Source organism: Gastrolobium bilobum, unplaced genomic scaffold (assembly GCF_033153095.1).
Source record: "Gastrolobium bilobum isolate Gb01-03AN ecotype WA unplaced genomic scaffold, APGP_CSIRO_Gbil_v1 utg4377, whole genome shotgun sequence".
In the NCBI taxonomy this organism is placed as follows: Eukaryota; Viridiplantae; Streptophyta; class Magnoliopsida; order Fabales; family Fabaceae; genus Gastrolobium; species Gastrolobium bilobum.
In genome coordinates this window covers 752634-776053 of record NW_026895684.1, presented here as the reverse complement: position 1 = coordinate 776053, position 23420 = coordinate 752634, and the positions used below count along the sequence as shown (strand labels likewise).

The window sequence follows — 23420 nt, the reverse complement described above, 5'->3', positions numbered from 1 at the left end:
AACATATGTTCTTAAAATTTTACAAATCATGATTGCATGACAATGTAAAATATTTTTATTTTTATTTTTATTTTTAATACAAAAAAATTTAAGTGGGGTTAGACACCGGTATTCCACTAGGGTCAGCGAAGACTCCCCAACCTCTTTGAGGATTTCTGTAAAATATTTTAGCATATGAAATTAAGGTTTAATTATAAGGGATAGGATATTGTGACACATAAATAATGTTACGCACAATGTTACGACCACATCTTAACCGTTGATTTCTGCCAATCAACGGTTATTATTTATTGAGAATTAATAATTAATTAATGAGTTTGATTTAAAAAATGATAACCGTTGATTAACGAAAATCAACGATTAAGATGTGGTCGTAACATTGTGCGTAAAGAGAATTTTGATGGTTTAATATTAGCATATACAAAATGGAAGGACATATTGGACTGGGCTTCGACCTAAAATGATAACAGGCCCGTGGGCCTGAGGCTGGTACCCTTTTAGTCGGGTCAAGGCCTTTTTACACAGATTTTAATACACAGTAGGTAGCTCTATCATTTGCGCTGGGATTGATTGAACCAAAACTTGAACTAGGGTTTGTGGAAGTGCAACAGCAACAGGAACAGCAATGGCGCCGCAACAGAGAAAACCGAGAGTTAGCAGAAACCCAGAATTGATAAGGGGAATTGGAAAGTATTCGAGGTCGAAGATGTACCACAAGAGGGGCATCTGGGCTATCAAGGCCAAAAACGGCGGCGTTTTCCCTCGCCATGATACCAAATCTAAACCTGAAGCTCCCGCTGAAAAAACCCCCAAATTTTACCCCGCTGATGATGTCAAGAAGCCTCTTCTTAACAAGCACAAGCCCAAACCTACTAAGCTCAGGTTCATTTTATTTTCATTTGATTTGTGTTTTTTTTTTTTTTTTAATTTATCTCAATTAACCTTATGGTGATATTTCTGAAATGTTATTTGGAATAAGGTCTATATTGTTGGGATTAATATTGTCAATGTTAGATGGTAGTTGTTGAAATGAACTATTGGCCTTTTTTTTATATAAAAATTCAATTTTTTTTTCTTCTAAATTTTATTTATTTTTTAATTGTTTTACATGGAACTTGTGTGTGACAAATGATTTTGTCTTCAGGGCTAGCATTACTCCTGGGACAGTGCTGATTCTTCTTGCTGGTAGATTTAAGGGAAAGAGGGTAGTGTTTCTGAAGCAGCTTCCTTCTGGGTTGCTTCTTGTAACTGGTAAGTTTTGTCATTGAACACTTTACTTCTTATTATTATTGGTGAGTTTTTTGATCTTTTTGGTTGACGAGTTTTTTGCATGGTAAGCGTTTTGATTAGATGCTTCGATTGTTGGGATCATCAATTAAATTTGTGATTTTACTCGTGATAAATAGTTGGTTTATAAATGTCGGCTCTTTAATATTGCTTGAGCTATATACTTTTGTTTCAGCTTATACTCAGCGTTGTCTCATATTATTATGCATTTCCATTTTGTTTGTGCGTGTGTGTATCTGTGTGCAAATGCTAGTGGTTGTGTCTGTGCGTGGGTTCTAGAGTGTACTGTGACTTTAGTTGTTTGGTAACTACTGATCTCAAAATTGAAGAGTATGTGACTCTTGCTTTTTGTGATGTATTCTACTCTCCACTCATCTCTGGTCTAGTCTTATGTTTATTGCTTGCAATTTCAGGTCCTTTCAAGATTAATGGAGTTCCTTTGAGACGTGTGAATCAGTCTTATGTTATTGGCACATCAACCAAAGTAGATGTCTCTGCTGTTAATGTGGATAAATTTGATGACAAGTACTTTGCAAAGGAAGCCCAGAAAAAGAAGAAGAAGGGAGAAGGCGAGTTCTTTGAGGCAGAGAAGGAGGTGGGGTTTTCAATTTTCTTATTTTGTTAATGTTTTACATGTTATATTCTCAAATGTTTCTATGTGCTGATCGCTCTGCCTTCTTTTTCCTAATGCAGGAGAAACATGTGTTGCCCCAGGAGAAGAAAGATGACCAGAAAACAGTGGACTCTGCGTTGATAAAAGCCATTGAGGGTGTTCCTGATTTGAAGACTTATCTGGGTGCTAGGTTTTCCCTGAAGGCAGGCATGAAGCCACATGAACTAGTCTTCTAGGGGAAGCAAGGGTGTTACACTTGTTCTCATATGCTTCTCACTTTTTTTTTTTTTTTTTTTTGTGAGTTGGGTCCCAATAGTTGCACTGATAATTTTCTTGGTAACAGACAAATGATGAACGTAATTTTGTTAGGCAACAGATTGTGCCTGAGATGTTCCTTCCTGCAATTTTGCTCTTGTGAACGTGTTATTGATTTTATGAATTTTAGATATTTTGTGAGGCTTTCATCTTAGCATACCAAATGAAGAATATTGCTATAGTAAAGAACTATATTGATAGTAAAATGTAGATGAAATACCAGGACTTCTGAATAGGTCATCGAGTGCCAAGTATTGGTATGATTATAATTTATACCCAGGTCTAAGTACAGTATAAGGGAAACCATATTACTATTATATAATAAATTTGTAAGTAACTGCATATTTTAGTGTTTTAAAATCCAAGTATCATCCTCTCTGCCACCACATATCACACCCTATTTTGCTTTCAGTTTCCTCGTAGTGCGTAGTAATTTGCCACCACTTACGGTTATTTTCCCCATGGACATCACTAGTCCACAGCTCCAACCGTTACATTTCATTCACTCGGATCAAACATCAAATTTTAGAAAATTTTCATTTTCTTTCTTTTGTATTATATAATTATGTTATTTCAATTATCAATTTTCCATTTATTTCATTTACATTTTCCTGATTTTTATCCTTTTCAACATTTTTTTTTTTAAAATAGCAATTGAAGTGTATTTATTTTAAATAAATTAAAAAAATTAGGTAGATACTTTATTGTATAAAATTTTAATAATAAAATGCTATAAAAATGAAATTTTCTTATATTTATATTTTTTATTTTAAGTTCTAATAATAATAATGTTTAAATAAATTTCTGTGAGATGATATGATATGATAGTAAAGCTATGAAAAAAATACCGAGATTACGCAATTTTAAACCTTACAATGTGTTCGGCCCATGATCGAATTCTCTCCTGAACTAAGAGAGAATATTTAAATATATTTTTATTTAATTCATGCATATTTTACTAATGGGATAAATTAATTTTTTTATATTAATAATACTAATATAAAATACGTTATTTTTTTTTTAAAAATGTGATAACATAAGAAAAATAAAAATTCAGTTAGTATATGGTGTTTTTAAGAAGTTATCAAATTGCAATTACAATATAACTTAATTTTTTAAATAAATAATAAATATTTTTCATGACATAAAATAATTTATTTAACATCTTAAAATAAATATAATGACCTTTTTTATTTATACTATGTAAATAAAGTAAAAAACATATCCCAAATGTTATAAATAAATAAAAAAACTCAATGCAACAGTATACCTCAATCTCCATGGCATATGCAAAATCGAGAGTCAATTAAAGGTGAAATAACATTGATGTATTACCACAGTTTATCGTACTCATGTCATGCTTTACACTACCCATGGTGTTAACATACCAACTACTTATGAAGCATATCTATAATCAACAAGAGAACCTAGAGTCATGGAGACCACTCAACCCCCAAGCTACATGTACATGCATTGCCTCGCATATAAAAGATCGTGTGTGGCCTTGCCACAAAGTCCTAAGTGTTAGACTTTCCCTTAAGAGAATTTCACATCCTCAAACAGAGCACCATCACGCTTAAGTAATGGCGTAAGGCATCTTGCCTCAATAACAACATGACCGGTGCTTCCCATGGAGACACGCTTAGTCGGATTAAGTCTTTCGCCGAAAGACCCTCAGAACGCTACTTCAACTCAGCCAACTCTGGTGGCGACATCTGGTATGGAGCTAATAACAAGGCCCCACACCAGGCAACAATTCAATGGAGAACGATATCTCCCACTGTGGCGGACACTCAGGAATCTCCTCAGGAAGCACCTCGAGGAATTCCTTCACCACAGGAATGCCAGTGAGATCCTCCTGTGTCCCACTTACCAAACCTCCCAACATGACATAACCAATGTCCCTGCTCACAAGGTTCTCCTAGCCTGTAGAAAAAAAAAAGGCGAGGAACTGGCTGTGGAATCACACGGAGACATCACCACTCACTAGGCACAACAATCAATCATCACACAGTTTCTGGACAACCAATCCCTGCTCGAAATGATTTCCAGATTAGCCATCGGCAATCTAATCAGATCTACCGAGTAATCACGGCCATTCCACTGAAACACGACATCTTGATGCACAGTGGTAGAATCTCACTTTTCTCCGGTGGCGGTGGTCAACCGCACGGTGGAGAAAGCACAAACATGGGCAACTCAAGCCTCACAACAATCGGGGTTGCAATAAAGAATGTGTATCCCCGGAATCAAACAAAACATCAACAGTAATTCCACCAATGGAAACAGTATCTCTGACAAGGTTCGGAGCTCAGCCCGACTGCTGACGATCCAACGTATACACACGTCCAGTAGCAGGTGGCACTGCAGGTGCCGAAGTAGCAGCCAAAGGAATCATCTGTAACGGAACTGCCTGAATCGCTGCTGCTCTCGCCGTCGACGACAGACAGTCTCGAGAATAGTGGCCCTCCTTGCCACAGTGAAAACAGATCAACTGGCCGGTAGCACAACGTCCTGCATGTTCCTTCCCGCACCTCGAACACCTAGGAGTTGAAGGAGGCCTAGCAAAACCACTCTGCTGCGAAGAAGTCCTCTTGAACTGACTAGGCGCTTGCTTAGCAGCCAACTGCTCTCCTTTTCCTTTTCCAGCAAACTTCCTGTCCTTCCAAGAAGTGGAACTACTCGTTCCTTTCGTCTCAGCAATCTTGGCCCTCTTGGCCTTACTTGAGTTGTAGAAGTCCTCGATGTCCCGACATTGTTGCACCAGTGTTCCGAAGTCTCTCGAAGCAGAACCAGCGAGGTAACCAGCAACATCCTCATTATGTCCCCTGCGGAACTTAGCATCCAAGAACATCGGAGTAGGCCTCTCCATCCGAAAGTGAGTGAATTTAACCAGCTCATTAAACTTCGCCAGGTATTCGTCAACAGACATCGAGCCCTGCACCAATCTATCAAACTCCCCCTGCTTCCTCTCCTCCGCATCATAAGGGAAATATCGACCCAGAAAGCAATCCTCGAAGAATGGCCATGTCATAACATGACCCTGCATCTCAAAAGCATGAGAGGTGTTCATCCACCACTTATGGGCATCGCCCTCCAGCATATATGTGGCGAACATCAGCTTCTGTGGATCAGTACAGTGCATCACACGGAAAATCTTGTCCAGCGCCTGAAGCCATCTCGCCGCAGCAATAGGATCATACGATCCATTGAAGGTAGGTGACTTATGCTTACGGAAAGCATTAAGCCGACGGTCAATCACGTCTCGATCCTCAGCAAGCTCCAAGGAGGGTTCCATCACCCCAGTAAGAGGAGTGGCACCCTCAACGTGACTCAATGTAACACCCAAAATTTCTAACAATTTATAAAACAATCTTATAATAAATAAATTGTCAAAATTCATTTTTTTTTTACAATTATAATAATAGAAATATTGCGGAAGCTAATCTAAAACTAATTTGGGAAAATGTTACCGCCGCACCTGTACAGGGACAACTGCAAGGCTCTTTATTACATTCATAAATATTACAATAAAATCAGAAATATGTCTTATACATAAAATTTAGGATTAGCAAAAATCTCTGAGTAGTTATCCTCACTGCCCACTGCTAGCCCGATCCTTTGTAACTTGATTCACTGAAACTCTGCTTCCCCGCAGCCACGCAGGATCATTGCAGTCAAACAAACACAAAAGTCAACAAAGCTGGTAATCCAAATTCGATATACAAAAATAAATAAATAAATAAACAAATAAAAATGTAACTCATAACAATCCAATAAAATAATATAACTCAAAAATTCAAATCAAATACCAACTTGTTATTAATTATATTAATCTTTATTTAATCCATTTAGTGTATTTAGAAAGGGCAATTATCAACTAACATATTTAGCACAACATTAATCATAATATTACATAAATGGTAATATTCATAATTCAATGACATTCATCATAATTAAATCAAATAACATTTAATTGTTAATCATGTTTAAGTTCATTGTACTTAGTGGGAAGAGAACCATGGTAGACCCGGGAAACCCTGCCACTCTACCCCGTGACCCAGGAAATAACAACTGTTACCAGCCACGTATAATCAAAATTGACCATAATCAATTCACATCTTCCTAGTGTGCACACCTCTTCCCAAAGTTGCTACTAGTACCTCAGGAAAAAAGCACTGTTACCAGATACCACTTTGGGAAGAACGGATATAATCTTTTTCACATTAGTTTCACATCGGAGGCATAAAGCCCAAAAGTTGTGTTCATCACCTTGGGAGGTACCATCCCAAAGCTATCCTCCCACTATTAATTTATTCAATCACATACAATCAATTCAATCTTGTCACGATTCTCATAATTGTCAAATAGTTTTCATGATTTCCACATCAATTTAATCAAGATTATAATTTCAAAATTCAATCTTTCAATAATATCATAATTTTCAAATCCATTATAATTTTCAAATCATTTATCCAAGAATATCAAAACTTCCAAATCCATTATTCAAATATAAATAATTACACAATTAATTCTGATATTTTCTAGAGGATTAAAATTCCCAACAATATAATTAATCAAAATAAAAATAAAAATTAAACCCAATAATATTCATATAATTAACCTATTTCTAGGGACTAGGATTACATATACCAAATTACATGTAAATATAACCTATAACTCCCTAGGGATTAGGATTACATACAATGTATTTCATATATATAAAGTATCCTAAGAGAACATAGGGATTAGGATTACATATAACTACCTAAAGATTAGGATACACCCAATAAAATTTCATACACAACAAATCTACAACCACCTAGAGATTAGGATTACCTAGTCTTCGTGTTTGGTGACTTCTACAATTTGGGGAAGAGAAGCGGTTGGTAACCAAAGAAAGATAATAATAAAAAATAAAATTTTGAAGTGAGGAGAGAGAGAGTGTGTAGAGGAGAAGAAGAGTGGTGGAGAATTATTGAGGATTCAAAGTGAATTGGTTTGGTTAGGTTAGGCCTCTATTTATAGTTGAAGTTTTGGGTTCAGATATGGATTTCGTGCATTTATTTCCTTTTTCTTAATTGATGTATCTGGCTCAGATATTGGCTTCATACACTATTTTATTATCAATTTCTTATGGCTCAGATTACAACTAACTTATTTGCTAACTCAAGGCTGACTCATTATTGACTCATCATATCTAATCAAATTACCAATCAATCATTACCAATCGAACATTATCAATCAATCATTATTAATCAATCATTATCAATCAAACATTACCACTCAAACATAAATGCTTAAATCATCAATCAATTAATAATCCAATTAATTATAATTTATCATCTAATATATATATACAGATATATATATATATATATACATATTAATATTATGTTATTATAAATAATTTAGAGTATTACAAAGTATCAAAATTATTTTCCAATAGCACTCATATCGCAAAAAATAATTTTATCAAAAATAAAATTAATATTCTACTTTGTTATCTATCACCATAAATTATATATATATATATATATATATATATATTATTACTACTAATTTATAGTTTATTATTATTATTATTATTATTTTATTAATAAAAATATGGGGTATTACATTCTACCCTCCTTAAAAGAAGTTTTGTCCTCGAAACTTAAAAGTTTGAGCTCCTCAAATTAACTAAAAGGCATAAGGTTAAAGTTAATAAAAATATGGGGTTTACACTCAAGCTCTCGTCCTGCAGACTAGGTGGAGGCGGCGGCGGTGGCGGTGGAGGTGGTGGCGGAGGGGAACTGACCAACAGCAGGACCAACCCTCATCTCCTCCAACATGATCCTCATCATGGTCATGTTCGCCAGTCGGTTCGCCTCGAGAGCATCCTCTGTTGCTTTCTGGTTCGCTTCATGAGCGGCGTCCATCATTGCCACGTTGGCCAATCTAGCGGCCTCCTGCATCTCAGCTAATGCAGTCAGGATCGGGTCGTGTTGACCCTCAGCAATCTCGCGAGTTCTCCTGGGTATTACCATGACTCTGCACAGTTACACAAATTATGAGTCGATCAGGCCCACATCACATATGCATTATCATAATAACACTCAACGGAGCAAACACATAAGACAATACATCACAAAACATCCTAAGTTATTGCACTACATACAAGCTTTTCCCTAGAAAGTGCTCTGATACCATAAAATGTAACACCCCATGTTAACCCGGTTTGTTAACATGTCATCGTATTAAGCCACACTTAATTAAAAATGCGGAATATTCTTTTTCTTTTCAATTATGACGTCATTATCCTTACCAAGTTGAATTACTTAATTCATTTCCAAAACATTTCCTGTATGTAAATGCAAAAGACAGACATCTATACTGAATAACCTCATACCATAATTAAGATCATTAACTGAGTCTCTAGTCACGGCACTACAACACGTAAGTCGGACAACCCTAATAGTTTATACAACCCAAATCTAATCAACCACATAATCCAATGTGGCATGGACAATCCCCATGCTCACCAAATAAGGCAAGAAGGCCCAACAACAGTCTCAACAATAACAGTATAATCATAAAGATAACTTAACAACATCCAGCATATAATCATAACAACAGACATCTAACTCAGCTCTGGCCTCTTGCCGCTAGAGGTCTCAACCCCCACATTACCTGAACCTGAAATATGTGCCCCAAACGTGGGGTGAGATCTCTAAAAAGAAATCTCAGTAAGACAAGGGGTCCTCAAGGATCTTCCACCCCAAGCTCACTTACACGTGCAACATAAGTTCTAAAGCAGTTTACACAATATATAAGTTCCAAAGTGAGTGTAATGCATAGATAACCATGTCATGTGTGTCAATATAATCTACTGGCCAGAGAAATGAAGGATATACGTCTATGTCCTACAAATAGTGCAAGACGCTACTTGCATTCACCCCAGTCTCAGCATTTTGTATGACGCTACATACTCAGGCTTACCGTCAAAGTAGAACAACACATGCATATTATAAGGCCCTTACACATAACAGTTCAAAAGCATTCCAATATCAAAACATGAAAACACATCATGCATATATACTATTCCCCATGGGATATGGTGGAACCAACAATGGCTAAACCGAGGAAACGAATGCTTACCTTGCAAGCTAACTATCCAAACCAAGAGTCCAACCAAGCTCAAAGCCCAAACACAGCAGAATCACAATCTGTTTTGGACCAGCAATCATATCAATAATCATACTCAACAAGTATTAGACACAAGGACAACGTCTTTCCTTTACGTTTCATGTCTTAAGGCTTATCACAAAGCCACAAGTCCTTAATCACATGCTTATGACTTAGTTTAATTATTACAGAGGTTCAACTTAACCATTCTAGGGTCCACAAACCCCAAACATCATTCTGTATGAACAATGCAGCTACTGTTCTTCGAAAACCCAGAATATCTGGATATTTGTCTGGGGCATATGCGGATATCAATATCCGGATATCTGACTTGCAATATCCGGCTATCAATATCCTGATATTCAGAACCCCATATCCGGATATCCATATCCGGATATTTCTAACCCAATATCCGGATATTTCGCGACAGAACTCAGAATCTGCATTTCGCGAGATATCAATCCAAAGGTTCAACTTTTACTGATTACAGAAGCTTAAACATGCATTTCTAGGTGTGTTTAACCTTACCCAACCTTAAGTTATGATCTTTAGCTTGTTACATGCATCAAGGTTTCATTTTTAACCAAGAAAACACACGGTCATGGTTGGTGACACTTACCCAAGACTCAAACAGAGTAGCAAAGGCTCATGGAGCTCACAAGCTAGTCCACAAAATCTGACTTCAAAGATAAACGAAAATGGTGCTCAAAGGTTGGTTCTTTTACACCAAAGATCCTTCCATGAAGCTCAAAATACCAAGAGACAAGCTCTCACACCATTCAACTCAGAGGCAGCACCTCCAACCTCCACAAACAGCCCCCACAACTCAGCAAGGACTGACCTTCACCCTCACAAAGCCAACCCTCACCCCAACCAAGTGTTTAGATAAAGAGAAATGAGAAGAAAAGTTCAAACTTGGGAGATTTTCAAGCAAGGAATGATCAAGAATGAAGGTGGCAACATGAGCACCCAAAAACTCTACGTAGCACTCAGCCAAAAATGACCTAAAAATCTGTGCCACTTAGTATATATAGGCGGATTACACTTAATCACACTGTGTTAGCACTAATAGCTACACTTAGCATTTTAATTCCAAACTTTGAAATCTGAACCTACTCATTTTTTTAAGATTTTTCATATTTTTATTTTATTTTTCGCAGCACCTTTCTGGTATGCGCTTTTCCATAGCCAGTATCAGTTCTGGCACCAGTTCTCATTATTTTAACTTGAAATTTGTTTTACAAGTCCTATATAATATTCTAGGAATATTCATGCACTTATTATAATTTTCCGGGATACTTCATCGGTAGCATTTATACCGAGTAGCAGAACTGGTATCTGCACTTTTCGTCAGAAAAGCGACTTTTAGCATTATTACTCACTTACTATAATTATTAAAGCCACATAATAATTATTAGGGTCAATTATGGAATTATTTCCTAATTTCTCTTAATTAATTAATTAACTTCCTTAATTAACGGTGCGGGTTCTTATAGAGACTGGTGGGTCTGCCCATAATGGAGAAATGTTCAAGCGGACCGTGAACAACTTCACATACTAGAGACTGATGATGGAAGACCACCTGTACTACAAAGACTTGTATGAGCCCATCCTCAATGAGACGAGACCAGAAGGAAAGAATGAAAATGAATGGGACGTCCTGAATAGAAGGCAGTGACCATGATCAGAAAATACATTGACAAAAGCCTCTTTGAGCACGTGTCTAAGTTCACAAATGAGTATGAGTTATGGACGAAGTTGGAGCCCATGGTTCAGAAGAAGACTCCTAAGAACAAAGCACGCCTAGTACGCCGTCTTGTGAAGCTGGAGTACAAGGAAGACATGAGTATAATTGAGTACCTTAACATCTTCAAAGGTATTTTTAAAAAAAACCTGTCTAAGGCCGAGATGAAGTTCGATGATGAGATGCAGGCTTTGCTGCTGTTGAGAACGAGATGCAACCAGCACGTCCGAGGCCAACATTATTGAGAACAGAGGAGGGTCTAATGCCCAGGGTCAAAGCAAGAGACGGGGCCGTGACGAACGAGATAAGTCCAGAGGTCGGTCTAGGCTGAAATATGAGTTGAAATGCTTCTATTGTGGGAAGCCCAGACATAAGAAGACAGACTGCAGGACTCTGCAAAAAGATGAGAAGAACGGCACGGTGAAGTCAGATTAGATTGTGCTAAAGAAGAAAGAAGACAAGAGCACCATTGTGGTGGTTGCCAATGATGATGCCGAGATTTTCCTTCTCGGTGAAGATAATTTTTTGAATGTTGCTTATGACGACTGCACCTGGATTGTTGTCTACAGTACCTCTTTTTATGTCACTCCACACAAAGGTTTTTCTCCTCTTACAAAGGCGGTGATGTTGGAGTCGTGAAGATGAAAAATTAGGTGACCAACAAGATTGTTGGTGTGGGTGATGTGACCCTGACCACAAATGTCGGATGTCGACTTGTACTGAAAGATGTAAGTGACATGCGACTGAACCTAATCTCGGTAGGCAATGTTGATGATCTCAGGTTAGTGAATTACATCGGAAGTGGTAGATGAAAATTGGTCAAGGGAAATTTGGTGGTAGCCCAAGGTAATACAAATCACTAGCTATATCAAAATAAAACCATACAAAATTACAAACCACTGCAAAATTCAAGTTTCAAACTAAAACAAGTCTAAAAATTCTTGAAGAGTTAAAACAAATCAATAGACAATAAAAAATTAAAACAATAGCAATAACATCCAATATTCCAATTTTACAAAACAAAAAGATTTCAAGTCATCATCTTTAAAAAATAATAAATATATAATACATTGGATCGGTTTGGATTGGATTGGTTTTCACCACCCAAACTGAAAACCGATCCAATGCAATTAAAATATGTGATTTTTTTTTGGTTTTTGAATAATTTGATTATCGATTTTTTGATTTGATTATCGCAGTTTGAATTGATTTGAATCAATTGATGAACACTTTACTCTCTAGTGCTAGGCATTCACGTATTTCACAGAAAAGTGAAAATATAAATGTCATTACTCTGGTACTTCAATAATAGATATTTGATTTTTTAAGAAATAAAAAATTGAAAAATGAAGGAGTGATTTGATATGAAAATTTATCTTGCAAGGATCGTTTTAGTGTATTTTTGGCTCCCTAGTTTGAGATATTACTCCTACATTGTTTTGCCTTCAATTTTCCGTGGACTGTCTTTAACATTATTTTGTAGTTAAATATTTTCTTTTAGAACAAGATGATTAAGAAAATCTCGTTTTATTTTATTGTAATTATTTTTGTTACTTAAATTACTAGAAATTTTAGCAATTAAATTAGAATTTACTGGGGGCGTTTGGTAGAGGAGTAATTTTTTTTAACCAGGTCAATACAATTATTGGGGAAATAATGGGAAAATAAATTTGCTGATAAAGTTGATAAAAAGTTATTTGGTAGGATGAAATATTACCGGAAAAATTAAGTAAGTTTTCAAAGACTATATTTGGTAGAACGTAAAATATTGATGGGATAATTGGTGTAAATTACAAAAGTGGGCCTTGTAAATTTTGAAACTGAAAAAACAAAATTGCTGCATTGTAAATATTACCGAGTCATTTTGGACAATATTTTCGCACTAGTTTTTTTCTTTCTCGGGCAACCACGAATTACCACCGACGATGTGGGTATCTAGCACAGTACAATCGCTGCAATTTTTCACATGATTTACGTTATCTGGGTATTCAATTTTGCTGGCATATTTTTTTTTTATTCTTCTACCAAACGTTGTCATCTTCAAATCCTATCTAATTTGCCTATCAATTTCTCGCAAAGACCGCTACCAAACGCCCCTTAATCTGTAATATAGTTGGCTGTTTAAACAATATGTTTCTCTATGTACAAAAATTTGTGGGCATCTCGACGTCATTAATCATTATTACTAGCTCTTTAAAGTTTCAAGTTTCAAATACAAACCACCATAATTTGCACATATAATAGTATTAGTATTAATAGTGATGGAAGTTTCTATGCACTCATTATCTTATATTTATACAATTTTAACGTTTGATTACCACTAGGCTTATCATATTTTTTTTTACATATTTACATTTTAACTTCATCATATATTTTATGAGGTGTGAGACATGGAAATATAGATACAGCATTTTTCTTATTTGAGTGAATTGGATTGATCCTGTCTTCTTGGTTCGAGCAGTGATGGGTGCTCATTTAGTTTAACAGTAAGAACTCAACCTTTCTGGACATTTGGATCATAGGAAGTCCACCCCTGGGAAAAATAAAAAGAAAGAGAGCATGCAAAAAATCAACTGTAATTTTTTTTTAAGAACTAACTTTATTTCAAAATTGGTTTCATAATAATCGATTTTTAAAAATTTGAATAGATACTAAACATCTTGTGTTAAAAAAATGGCCCGTTATACTCAAATGCTTTTTCATTGCAGTCTGATAGATATAGTCAATCTCAAATTGTTCTTTCTTCTGATTTTTTTTAAGAATTTCGTTTACTTGTATTTCGAAGGCATGCATTAACAAACCATTTTATAAAATCCTCATTTTACTACTACTTGTTCGAGAGTTTCGTTTCATGTAATGCTTACATTTACCGAATGATACAGTGCTCTGGTATGGGGTTCAAGTGTGAAAAAACAAGCCATAGGGCTCAGAGTCAGCATGGTCAAATACTATACACCCAATTTACTCTATTTCCCCCCTACATTCTCCTTCCTCATTCTGAGTTTATGGTCCCCCCAGTGATGCATAGAATTTAGTGCAGCTTGATGCATAATGGACCCAGTGATATTAAAACATTGTGGTTTGCCATGGTAGTTTTTGAATATGTGCATTGAGGTAAATTTGCAGCAATAGTAGGTTAGCCAGAGATATTAATTGTATAAATCAGGTACTACATAAGTGGATCCTCCTAAGCTAGGTATTCTGAACAAAATGATGACACCGAGTTTGGTAGAGAATTTACAAATTTTTTTTTTATTAATGCTTAAATTTTGTTATTTGAAATTACTGGCAGACGAAAATTCAGTTAGAAGTAAGTTGGTAGTCCTATTCCCACTTGGTAGCCTGGACAGCCCATGTGCTACATGACTCGCATAATGGTCCAAAGCAATCTTAGGAATCAAAGCACTTGCAATTTGGGTTTAAGTTGTAAAGTCCCCAACCCAACATTTATTCGGTTGCCTCTTTAAAAAAGGAACTGTATAGGCTGGCAGGAGTGGTAATTAACGCATGGTTAATGTACTGAGACTAAATCCCAGTAACAGGCTAACAGCAGCCACGATGATCGTGGAGCTGAGATGTGTTCGGTTCAATGACCAGTGGAAGCCTTCTAATCCTGAGCAAATTGTAGGTTGTTAAGCGATAAAGGTCGGAAAATTGAAACCTAAGTGGGAGAATGACTAAACTCAGTTCATCATTGTGTGATTGGTGGTTACTCTTCGAAAAAACTGGAAATGAATAATTACCTATAAATTTGCAAAGGAACGAAACCAGCGAATGATAATCATTTATATCTCCAACCTAATTTGTAACTACTCAGCTCCAGAATGAGTAATTACTCGAACAAAAATAAATGAACATTTTAAGGTCAAGAACATGATGAGTTTATTCATGATATTTTGGAGCTGGAGTACAGATTCATTTGACATGAGTGCCTTTTACATGATTACCATCTTTACCTGTAATTAGATTAACCAAATCTCAAGCTACCATAGCAAGCACACAGAGAGCATCAACAATAGAAGAGTTGGGATGAAAAGGAAATATTCATTTTTTAAATCAAGGACAAAGGCCAAGTAAGTATCACCAAATGAGAAGAAGCATAACTGTCCCTATCCAGAACTTCAGAAAATAATAGAAAGGTTGTACGTGCCCATAAATATTAAGCCTTCACACAGCAGTTGAAATAGCTGAGGAAGCTCTTCCTTGTCTGTCCGGGACAAAAATAAATAAAAATGATGTAAAAGATGCCATGCCATACGTAAATACTACATAATTAAACCATACTTCAGAAACAACAAAAATACGTGAGACCAATCTTTAACATATCTAGAGAATGAATCTGATATGCAGTAAACTTGTATTTAAAATTTCCACTACTAAAGACATTTTTATTGGGTTTCTTTAAACTAGGCCTCTCATAAACACTATAGGGTCATTTCCCAAGCAACACATGAGCAACCGAGCACCAATTATTTTATAATTTATGGCCCTCTTATCAATGAATTGAATGTGATTGCCCCCAAACATCCATTGCATGTGCAGCAACTAGTATTGCGTGTTGCCTAGGTATCTACATGATAAAGAACAATTTACATCCTTCACCTTACATCACTATCAAATCATTTGTTAGACATATATAAAACCACTAACGTAGCCTGAACAAGCTTAAGTTTTTGAGTGAATTGGTTCTTTACATAATATTAGAGTCTCGGTGTCATGGGTTCGATTTACACTGTCCCCGTCTTAAACTTTTGAATAAATTGGTTCTTTACACCAGTTAATCTGGTTCGCAGAATAATACTCCTGTATTGTATACTTTAGCACGCCCTCTTCTTTCTTTGGGTGAAAAAATATTTGTAAAAGGTTCAACATTATTGACTACTTCCTATCCATATTGCGTACATTAATATATGGTACTGCTGATAGAAAAGTCAAAAACCACGGATTTCTGTGCTTTACTAGTTTAACATATCCCTAGATTCATTCGATTTTCTTTACTGTTTTCCAGAATCTCAAATCTTTTTCGGTAATGTAGTAGGCAGAAGATTGTACATATATGTCTAAGATTCGTTTATTCTTTAGTAGTGTTTAGTCCATGACGATGAAGATTTGTAAAGCTAGGTTCAGCATAAGTCCTAATGCTAGAAATCAGAGGAGAATATAAACTTATAATTGAAGAGCAAAAAAAGAAAGAGAGAAAGACATTGATATAAATTATATTTCTTAACCGGAATTCTGGCAAGAAGCCCTCAATGTCAACTCACATAGCAACTCAGACTTTTCTATATCAGAATATGAATAATCAGTGCCTTTTCTAGGTGGAGAAAGACAGGTATAATTAATGTTGTTTGAAAATGTCCATTGTTGCAAAAATACTCGAGAAGATGAGAGATTGTAAAAAAGTCATAGAGTAAGAAGACCTCATCCCATACATTAACTGCACCTAGTCAAAGATGTTTCGACATACCCATCTTTAACTTTTTTCTACATTTTGGTGACTATCTTCAATTCCATTACAAGGGCACACATTTTTATAATTTTAATTCAGGGGATTTCATTCTAAAAGTTAGGATTAGGACATACCATTTTCGCGTGGAGTCCGTGTATTAGAAATATGTCTAACACAACAAATTAAGATATAATTTGGACACGTTCATTTAAAATTTTTAAGAAAAAAAAAAAACAGAAGTCGAGTTTATTTTAATTTTTAAAATATTTTTATTAAAAAAGAATAAGATAAAAAAAGATTTTGTCTCGTTCAATTTTATTTTCCTTAACTCTTTATTTTCATTTTTAAATATTTTTATTAAAAAAGAATAAGATAAAAAAAGATTACTAGGGAAAATGGTATTTTCAATATTTTTAAATATTTTCAATTTTATTTTCCTGAAATTTTTTTTTACCAGGAAAATGTGATTACTAGGGATCTGCAGAAAAAGTGAGTTAGATAAGAAAGTTAAAAAAAAGGTATTTATTTGGACAAAATATTACTGAAAAAATTGAGTGAAATTCATGAATCTATGTTTGGTTGAAGATAAAATATTGATGGAAAATCAGGCTGAAATTACAAAATAACCCTAATGAGAACTAATGTTGAAGTCATCAAAGGCAGTTTTGACATCTTCCATGTTCACCTTTTTCACTTAGCTAGCTATCACTCAAATACCACCCTCCAAGTAGGATTTGAGCACCATATTTTTGGTCCAATTTTGCATACAAAGTTCAATTGCTAGGCAAATGGGTTAGCTAGACAAAATTTTAAATAACCTGTACCAAACATGGACATACTACTTATCCACTTTCAAATGCCTAGCAATATTTCAAGATGACATCTACCAAACACACTCTCAGGGGATGTTTGGTACAGGAGAAATTCTTTTTTGTCCGGAAATTTCGATTTTTAAAAATATGATTTTTACATTCAGTTTACGATAATATCTGAAAATTTAAAAAAATTCAATTTTCTGAAAATCCGAAAAAAATCCGTGTACCAAACAGCCCCTCAACTCTTTATTTTCATTTTGACACTATTCACATATTAAAATTTATAAATTTTGAATAAAAATAGGGGAAAAAACTATTCAGCAATATAGTAAATAACATAACAGAACCCACCCACCGTACCATTGACAGAAAATATATTTTTAAGCATCCATCCCCCTATATGATATTATAGATATTTTGGATTTTTGTTTACTTTTTATAATATCATCCTGGTGCTAATTTCCTCGTTACTTATAGTTCCGTTATTTCTGTGTGGATAAACTATAATTGTGTTCAAGAACTACCCAGAATAATAGCTAACAAAATAAGAATAACAAAACTGGCCAAGAATCTTACAGTTGGAGAATGGGTTTGCTGGTAGGGGGGCTCACTGTGGCCAGTGTTTACGCTGCTAGTGCTTGAATCCATGAACTCTTCTTCGTTACCAAGACTTGCCCTGGAAATATTTGTCTTGTTCTGCTTCCTAGTTTCCCGGATTTTTGAGAAATCCAGCGAGTAGTCCGGTACTTCGCCCTTCTGATCCCAGTCTCCAAACTGCGGCACTGATAACCAAGGAGCATTTTTCTATATTGACAATATTTACAACTTAGTCAAATCACCATAAGAAATTCATCAATCGTAATAAATTTTACATTAATAATAATGTACTGTACCCAAAAATTAAAATAATGTAAATGAAAGATTTAGATAAGAAAGAACGTTCTTTCCGGATATGAAAATAATACAAGTTATTAGACTGCAAAGCAAATAAAAAAAATAGAATAGACAAGTAGCCACGGACCCTGTATGATCATGAATCATATGATAAAGGAAATGCAGGCAAAGAACGAATCATAGTGACGAATTTGACTATTTCTTTGCTTTAGAAAGGATTTTATGATTGCTTGTACGACTGCAACACTGTTATCATCATTTCAAAGTTTGAAAACAAAACATAATAATTAATTAAGCTGAGTTGGGAAGGAAAACAGAGTAGGAATCATCGTTCTCGGGTCTATGTTTGACAGATTAATGTGGTCAAAAAGAAGATGCGAAAGAATCGTGGAAAAAGAGCGAACAAATACAATGATACCGATGGATGCATGGTCAATAATAATTACTTTATGACCGAAGTTAAATATCAAATAACCGGAGAAACAACACATGGATTTTCAATCAGTAATTAATCTTCTTAAATCCTATTTCATTCTTCTACCTATCAAAAACTAACAGTGTTCTCTCACAAACTTTCAGAAACAAAACAATTAATTAATCGGTTTCAAAATAAAAACCAAGAAGACTCCGCTCTCTCTCTCTCTCTCTCTCTCTGTGTGTGTTTTTTTTTCTCGTTATTGAGCTTTTAGGAATCAACTAGTAGCAGCAATAGAAACATGCAATTGTATCCAGATTCATGATTTGAGCCAGAAACAAACTCCTGATCTGTGAATTTCTCTCATACGCACAACGCATCCATTCCATGCAAGCAAACAACTATATTCATGCTCATGCAAATACAATCGCGCGATTTACTTTTCCTCGCTTTTCTTATCAACCAAACGCAGAATCTCATATGATTAGAGGGAGGGAGAGAGAGAGAAACTAACCTCTTTACGACGGTCCATGAGAGAGTGATTTCAGATCTAGCGAGATATGGAGCTAACAGTAACACAGCGTGTATTTATAGAGAAAGTGAATAACGAAGAAGCCAAAGCAACAGCGAGGCGAGTGTGAGAGAAGAAAATGAGAGGTCACGGTTTATTTATTTATGATGAATGTTGATTGGCTATGTGATGCAGCAGCGAAAGCGAGCTCCTATGAAACTTACTGCACAATCAGATGATATATACAACAGAAGAAAGGGTGGTCCGTTTCTTATTATTATTATTTTTTAAAATTAAGACTTTTTATTATTTGTCTGTTCAATTACGAAAATACCACTTGTGGACACGCTATGCCTACGAAGCACACGCGACTTCTTTGATACTCCCATTTATTATCTTCTTGTCTATCAATCAAATGCATGATTTTACGGCAGTGTGTGTGCAGTGCGCGTGTTTTCTTTGCTTTAATCGAATTCCCTTTTTGCCCCTCATCATACCCGCCACCTGCTTTCGGCTTTTCTACCTGGCTTCCCACCTCTAAATATTCTCTCCATTTTTGTTCTTCAGCTTTATGGATCCTCTCCCAGAGTCCCAACCCAACCACCCTTAATAATTATTAAAGATATTTCTTGTTATTAATTATTATCTTTCGGCATGGACATTTTTTACTGAAGAATGAATTTCAACAGAATATATATATAATAATTAATTATAAGCAATCTATTGCTCAATGAATTTTATTCAAATCGTCATATTTGACTATTAAATCGGGACCCAGTTGATATAGGATTTATTCTTGTGTTTGAAATTTTAATAAACTGAAAAGTCACGCCTAGATATAGACAAATTAAAAATAGAGTAAATATCTTTTTCGGTCCGGATACCTGCTTTAGTCCCTAGCAAATAAAAAAAAAGTTATTCGTGGTCTTTAAAAAATTTAAAGTAGACTCATTTTAGTTCTTTTGAAAAATTAATATAGGTCTTTTTTGAATTTATGAGGGAACACGATTTCAACTAAATGGATCCATTTTGAATTTTTTAGGACCACGAATAGCCTTTTTATTTCCTAGGGACTAAAGTAGGCATCGTAAAATTTGATGAAGACCAAAAAAAGTATTTACTCTTAAAAATAAAAAGGACAATCTTTCTATCGATCGAGCTACTAACCCAAATCTAAATCTTTGAAAATGGTGTTGATATCTAAACTTAAAATTCTTAACGAATATTAATGATTTAGATAATTACATGTGTTTTTAATCAAATGAAAATTTAAGCTAAATTTTTAGAACATTGCACTATTAATCAATTGTTTAATTCATTTGGATATAATTTTTAAATTCAACAAGGTTTGAGAATTTCTTTCTCGTGTCAATTAGCGGTAATAATTTTTAACGTGATCCATTGATACACATAAACACAACATGAAAAATTGGAGTTACTGTTGACTTATTTTTAAATTCTTACTGTTATATGTTGACAAAAACTGATAAAAAAATGGCAGGATATTTTACAAACTTTTTTTTGTTTATAAACTCTTACAAACTACATTAAGTAGGATCGGTTCTACATTAATCATACAGTGTACGACCGGTCTTATTTAGTGTAATTGCAAAAAAAGTTTGTAAACGGATCATATCCCAAAAAAAAATCTTGTCGTATTGTGAGTCAACCTACTAGCACAAAATTGATCTGTGTTAATATTTTTATATATTATTTGTATAATGTTATGTTGTGTCATATCAATGTGACATTGATGAAAGCAATATTTAATATATAAATTATTAATATCTTATTGTATCATGTTAACCCGCATAATATATAAACAACATATTTTGAGATTAATAAGTTATTCGTATTGTAACATGTAAATAAATTGATTTGTGTTCATTTCGAAAATTTTAACCAATTTTTAAATCCGTGTCGTGTCAACAATTGTGATCCCATTACATTAAAAACACGCACACAAAGGTTCACTACAGCAATCGACCTTAAGTTAATGTCCATGACAACAATGGATTGAGTAGTCTGTCTTAATACGTTGAGTTAATAAATAAATGAAAAAACTTCTATATTGGAATCCCTTTTGTGAGGCAAAACTTGTGAATGTTAACTCGGGTTCATATAATTCTCCCATACAAAGAAAAATGTTGCAGAACAGTAGAAGTTAATAACATCAGGAAAAACTCATGGTGAGAAGCCGAAGATATCACAAATACTGAAATTATATGGATGAGGTAAGACCGACAACCACATCAATATACGAGAGATTCATTAGAGATTCCCTTACCCCACGTTAATGAATTGAGCTAAAGTACAAATCAGATTTTTTTTTTTTTAGAGCGGTTGAACATTTTCACTCCTCAAATAAGGGTAAATAACAAATGTATTTAAGAAATTAATATTTCTCATGTCCTAATAAATAATTATATGGAGTTATATTTTTTTTTTATTTCTTCTCTTCAGATGATCTTGTATGGATCCCACATGAGTTTTATAAATTTTTATGTATATATAAAATATAAAATTTATTACTCGCTAATGATATTATTATTTCTTGAAGAAATATTAGTGGCCAGCGCTAGCCTTTTTAAGCTTATTGACCAAATGTGGGTTCTCCAGTTGAATTTCTTATGTATGTTTATGGGGCTTAATTTGTGACTCCGGGCTTCTGGACGACTTTAAACTTGTATGTTAGGTAAACTGCTCCTGCACCTTTTAGAGCTTGGCAAAGAGCCAAGTTTGCTTACTTGGTCAGTTGGACTTCAAAGACAAAAAAAAAAAAAAAAAAAAAAAAAAAAAAAAAAAAATGAAAATTGGTCCCAAATAAAGTTTTCTTTGCGGGTATTCATTCAGACCAAAAATAATTGATGTAATTTCTCGGTCGCATGTGGAAATCAGATGTGGATACAAAAAAACAAAATTTTGGTGCGTCATATATATCTTTATTTTAAAAGGAAAAAAAAAATTAACATGAGGGATTTTTTTTTTCTTCAAAAGTTGTGAATTTTTTTTCAAACATAAAAAAACAGTTGTACTCATTTAAATACATCTGCACCAAAGTTTAGTTTCTTGAGAAGGAGCTCATCTTTAATACAGCATTAGTATATACTACTGTTAGTGAAAATTAAACACTTGTCTTTAATAAATTATTTTTTCTTTTTCATGTCATCAATCAATATATGTGTTTAATTTTTATTGAAAAGATGTATCGAAAAGTGGGTAAGACAATAGTATTGTAGAAATTTCCCTTGAGAAGGGAAATATTTAATATGGTTCAGGACCACTGAATCTTTTGGTACTCCCTCTCACATTATTAATTTTTTCTTTCTTTTTTTATCCCTGTTATTTTTCCTCTTTTTCGATTTTACCCTCTTATTTACACTAAGGGGGCGTTTGGTTGAGGAGAAATTTTTTGAATACTAGGAAAATGTAATTGATAGAAAAATGGTTGGAAAGTGAGTTTGGTAGGAAGATGTAGTAAAAAAAGTTGTTTGGTTGGAATTTTTTTGATAAATATCATAAAATCTATGTGTTGTTTGAGTTAAAATATTGATGGGAAAATGGTATAAAATTACATTTGTAACCCCAAGTAACTTAAACTCATATAAAACAAATTGGATTTTGCATTGTTAAAGGATATTATTTCCAACAACTTCAAGCTCCGATTTTTATGCACCCATTTCAGCCGCACGAAAGCCAAATCATCAAAAATTAAAACACCCACCCACCCACCCACAGTGACACAGCCAAGTCTGTGTCCCTTGTCCATGTTTTATCACCGTCGGAGACTGTGCCTGTGGTTCCACAATTGATGGTGAAACGATCCTCTGGTTCGTAAGCTTTGATTTGTGTGGTGAGGTGAAAGAGCAAGATGAAAAGAGAAAGGTAGAGGATGGTGGTGGTACTATTGAAGCTCATTTTTTTTGAGACTCAAGTGTTTCAATGAATGTGGTGAATGATTGAAAAGTTTTGATGAAGTGGTCATGGTTTGATTGGTTGTAGTTTGCAGGACCTTTTGGAGTCTTCATTTTTGATGCTTGACGGAGAACTCAGCAAGGAGAAGAAGCAGAGATTGTACGCCATTTTTTGTTGCAGAAGACACAATCAAATTCATCTCTATCATGCTCTATTGTGTGCCATTTGCGTATGACATCTCTCTCTGTGTCTGAGGTTAAGATAAAAGGATATTTTTGTCACTTACTTATTTTCT

The 23420-nt window shown here is 34.6% G+C and overlaps 2 protein-coding genes across 2 annotated transcripts; one reads left to right on the top strand and one right to left on the bottom strand.

Annotated features, from left to right (window-relative positions):
* The first annotated feature begins 565 nt into the window (after positions 1 to 565).
* Positions 566 to 2354, top strand: LOC133290385 (large ribosomal subunit protein eL6). The gene is made up of 4 exons (XM_061488457.1): positions 566 to 882; positions 1145 to 1251; positions 1701 to 1882; positions 1981 to 2354. Exons 1-4 carry the CDS (start codon positions 626 to 628, stop codon positions 2134 to 2136), a joined length of 702 nt encoding a protein of 233 aa, XP_061344441.1. The 5' UTR covers positions 566 to 625; the 3' UTR covers positions 2137 to 2354.
* Positions 2355 to 15156: 12802 nt separating this feature from the next.
* Positions 15157 to 19392, bottom strand: LOC133290561 (uncharacterized). Its single transcript, XM_061488660.1, has 3 exons — positions 19214 to 19392; positions 17967 to 18194; positions 15157 to 15333 (listed from the first exon to the last, which is right to left on the bottom strand). The coding sequence occupies exons 1-3, from the start codon at positions 19229 to 19231 to the stop codon at positions 15286 to 15288; spliced, it is 294 nt and encodes a 97-aa protein (XP_061344644.1). The 5' UTR covers positions 19232 to 19392; the 3' UTR covers positions 15157 to 15285.
* Positions 19393 to 23420: the final 4028 nt, after the last annotated feature.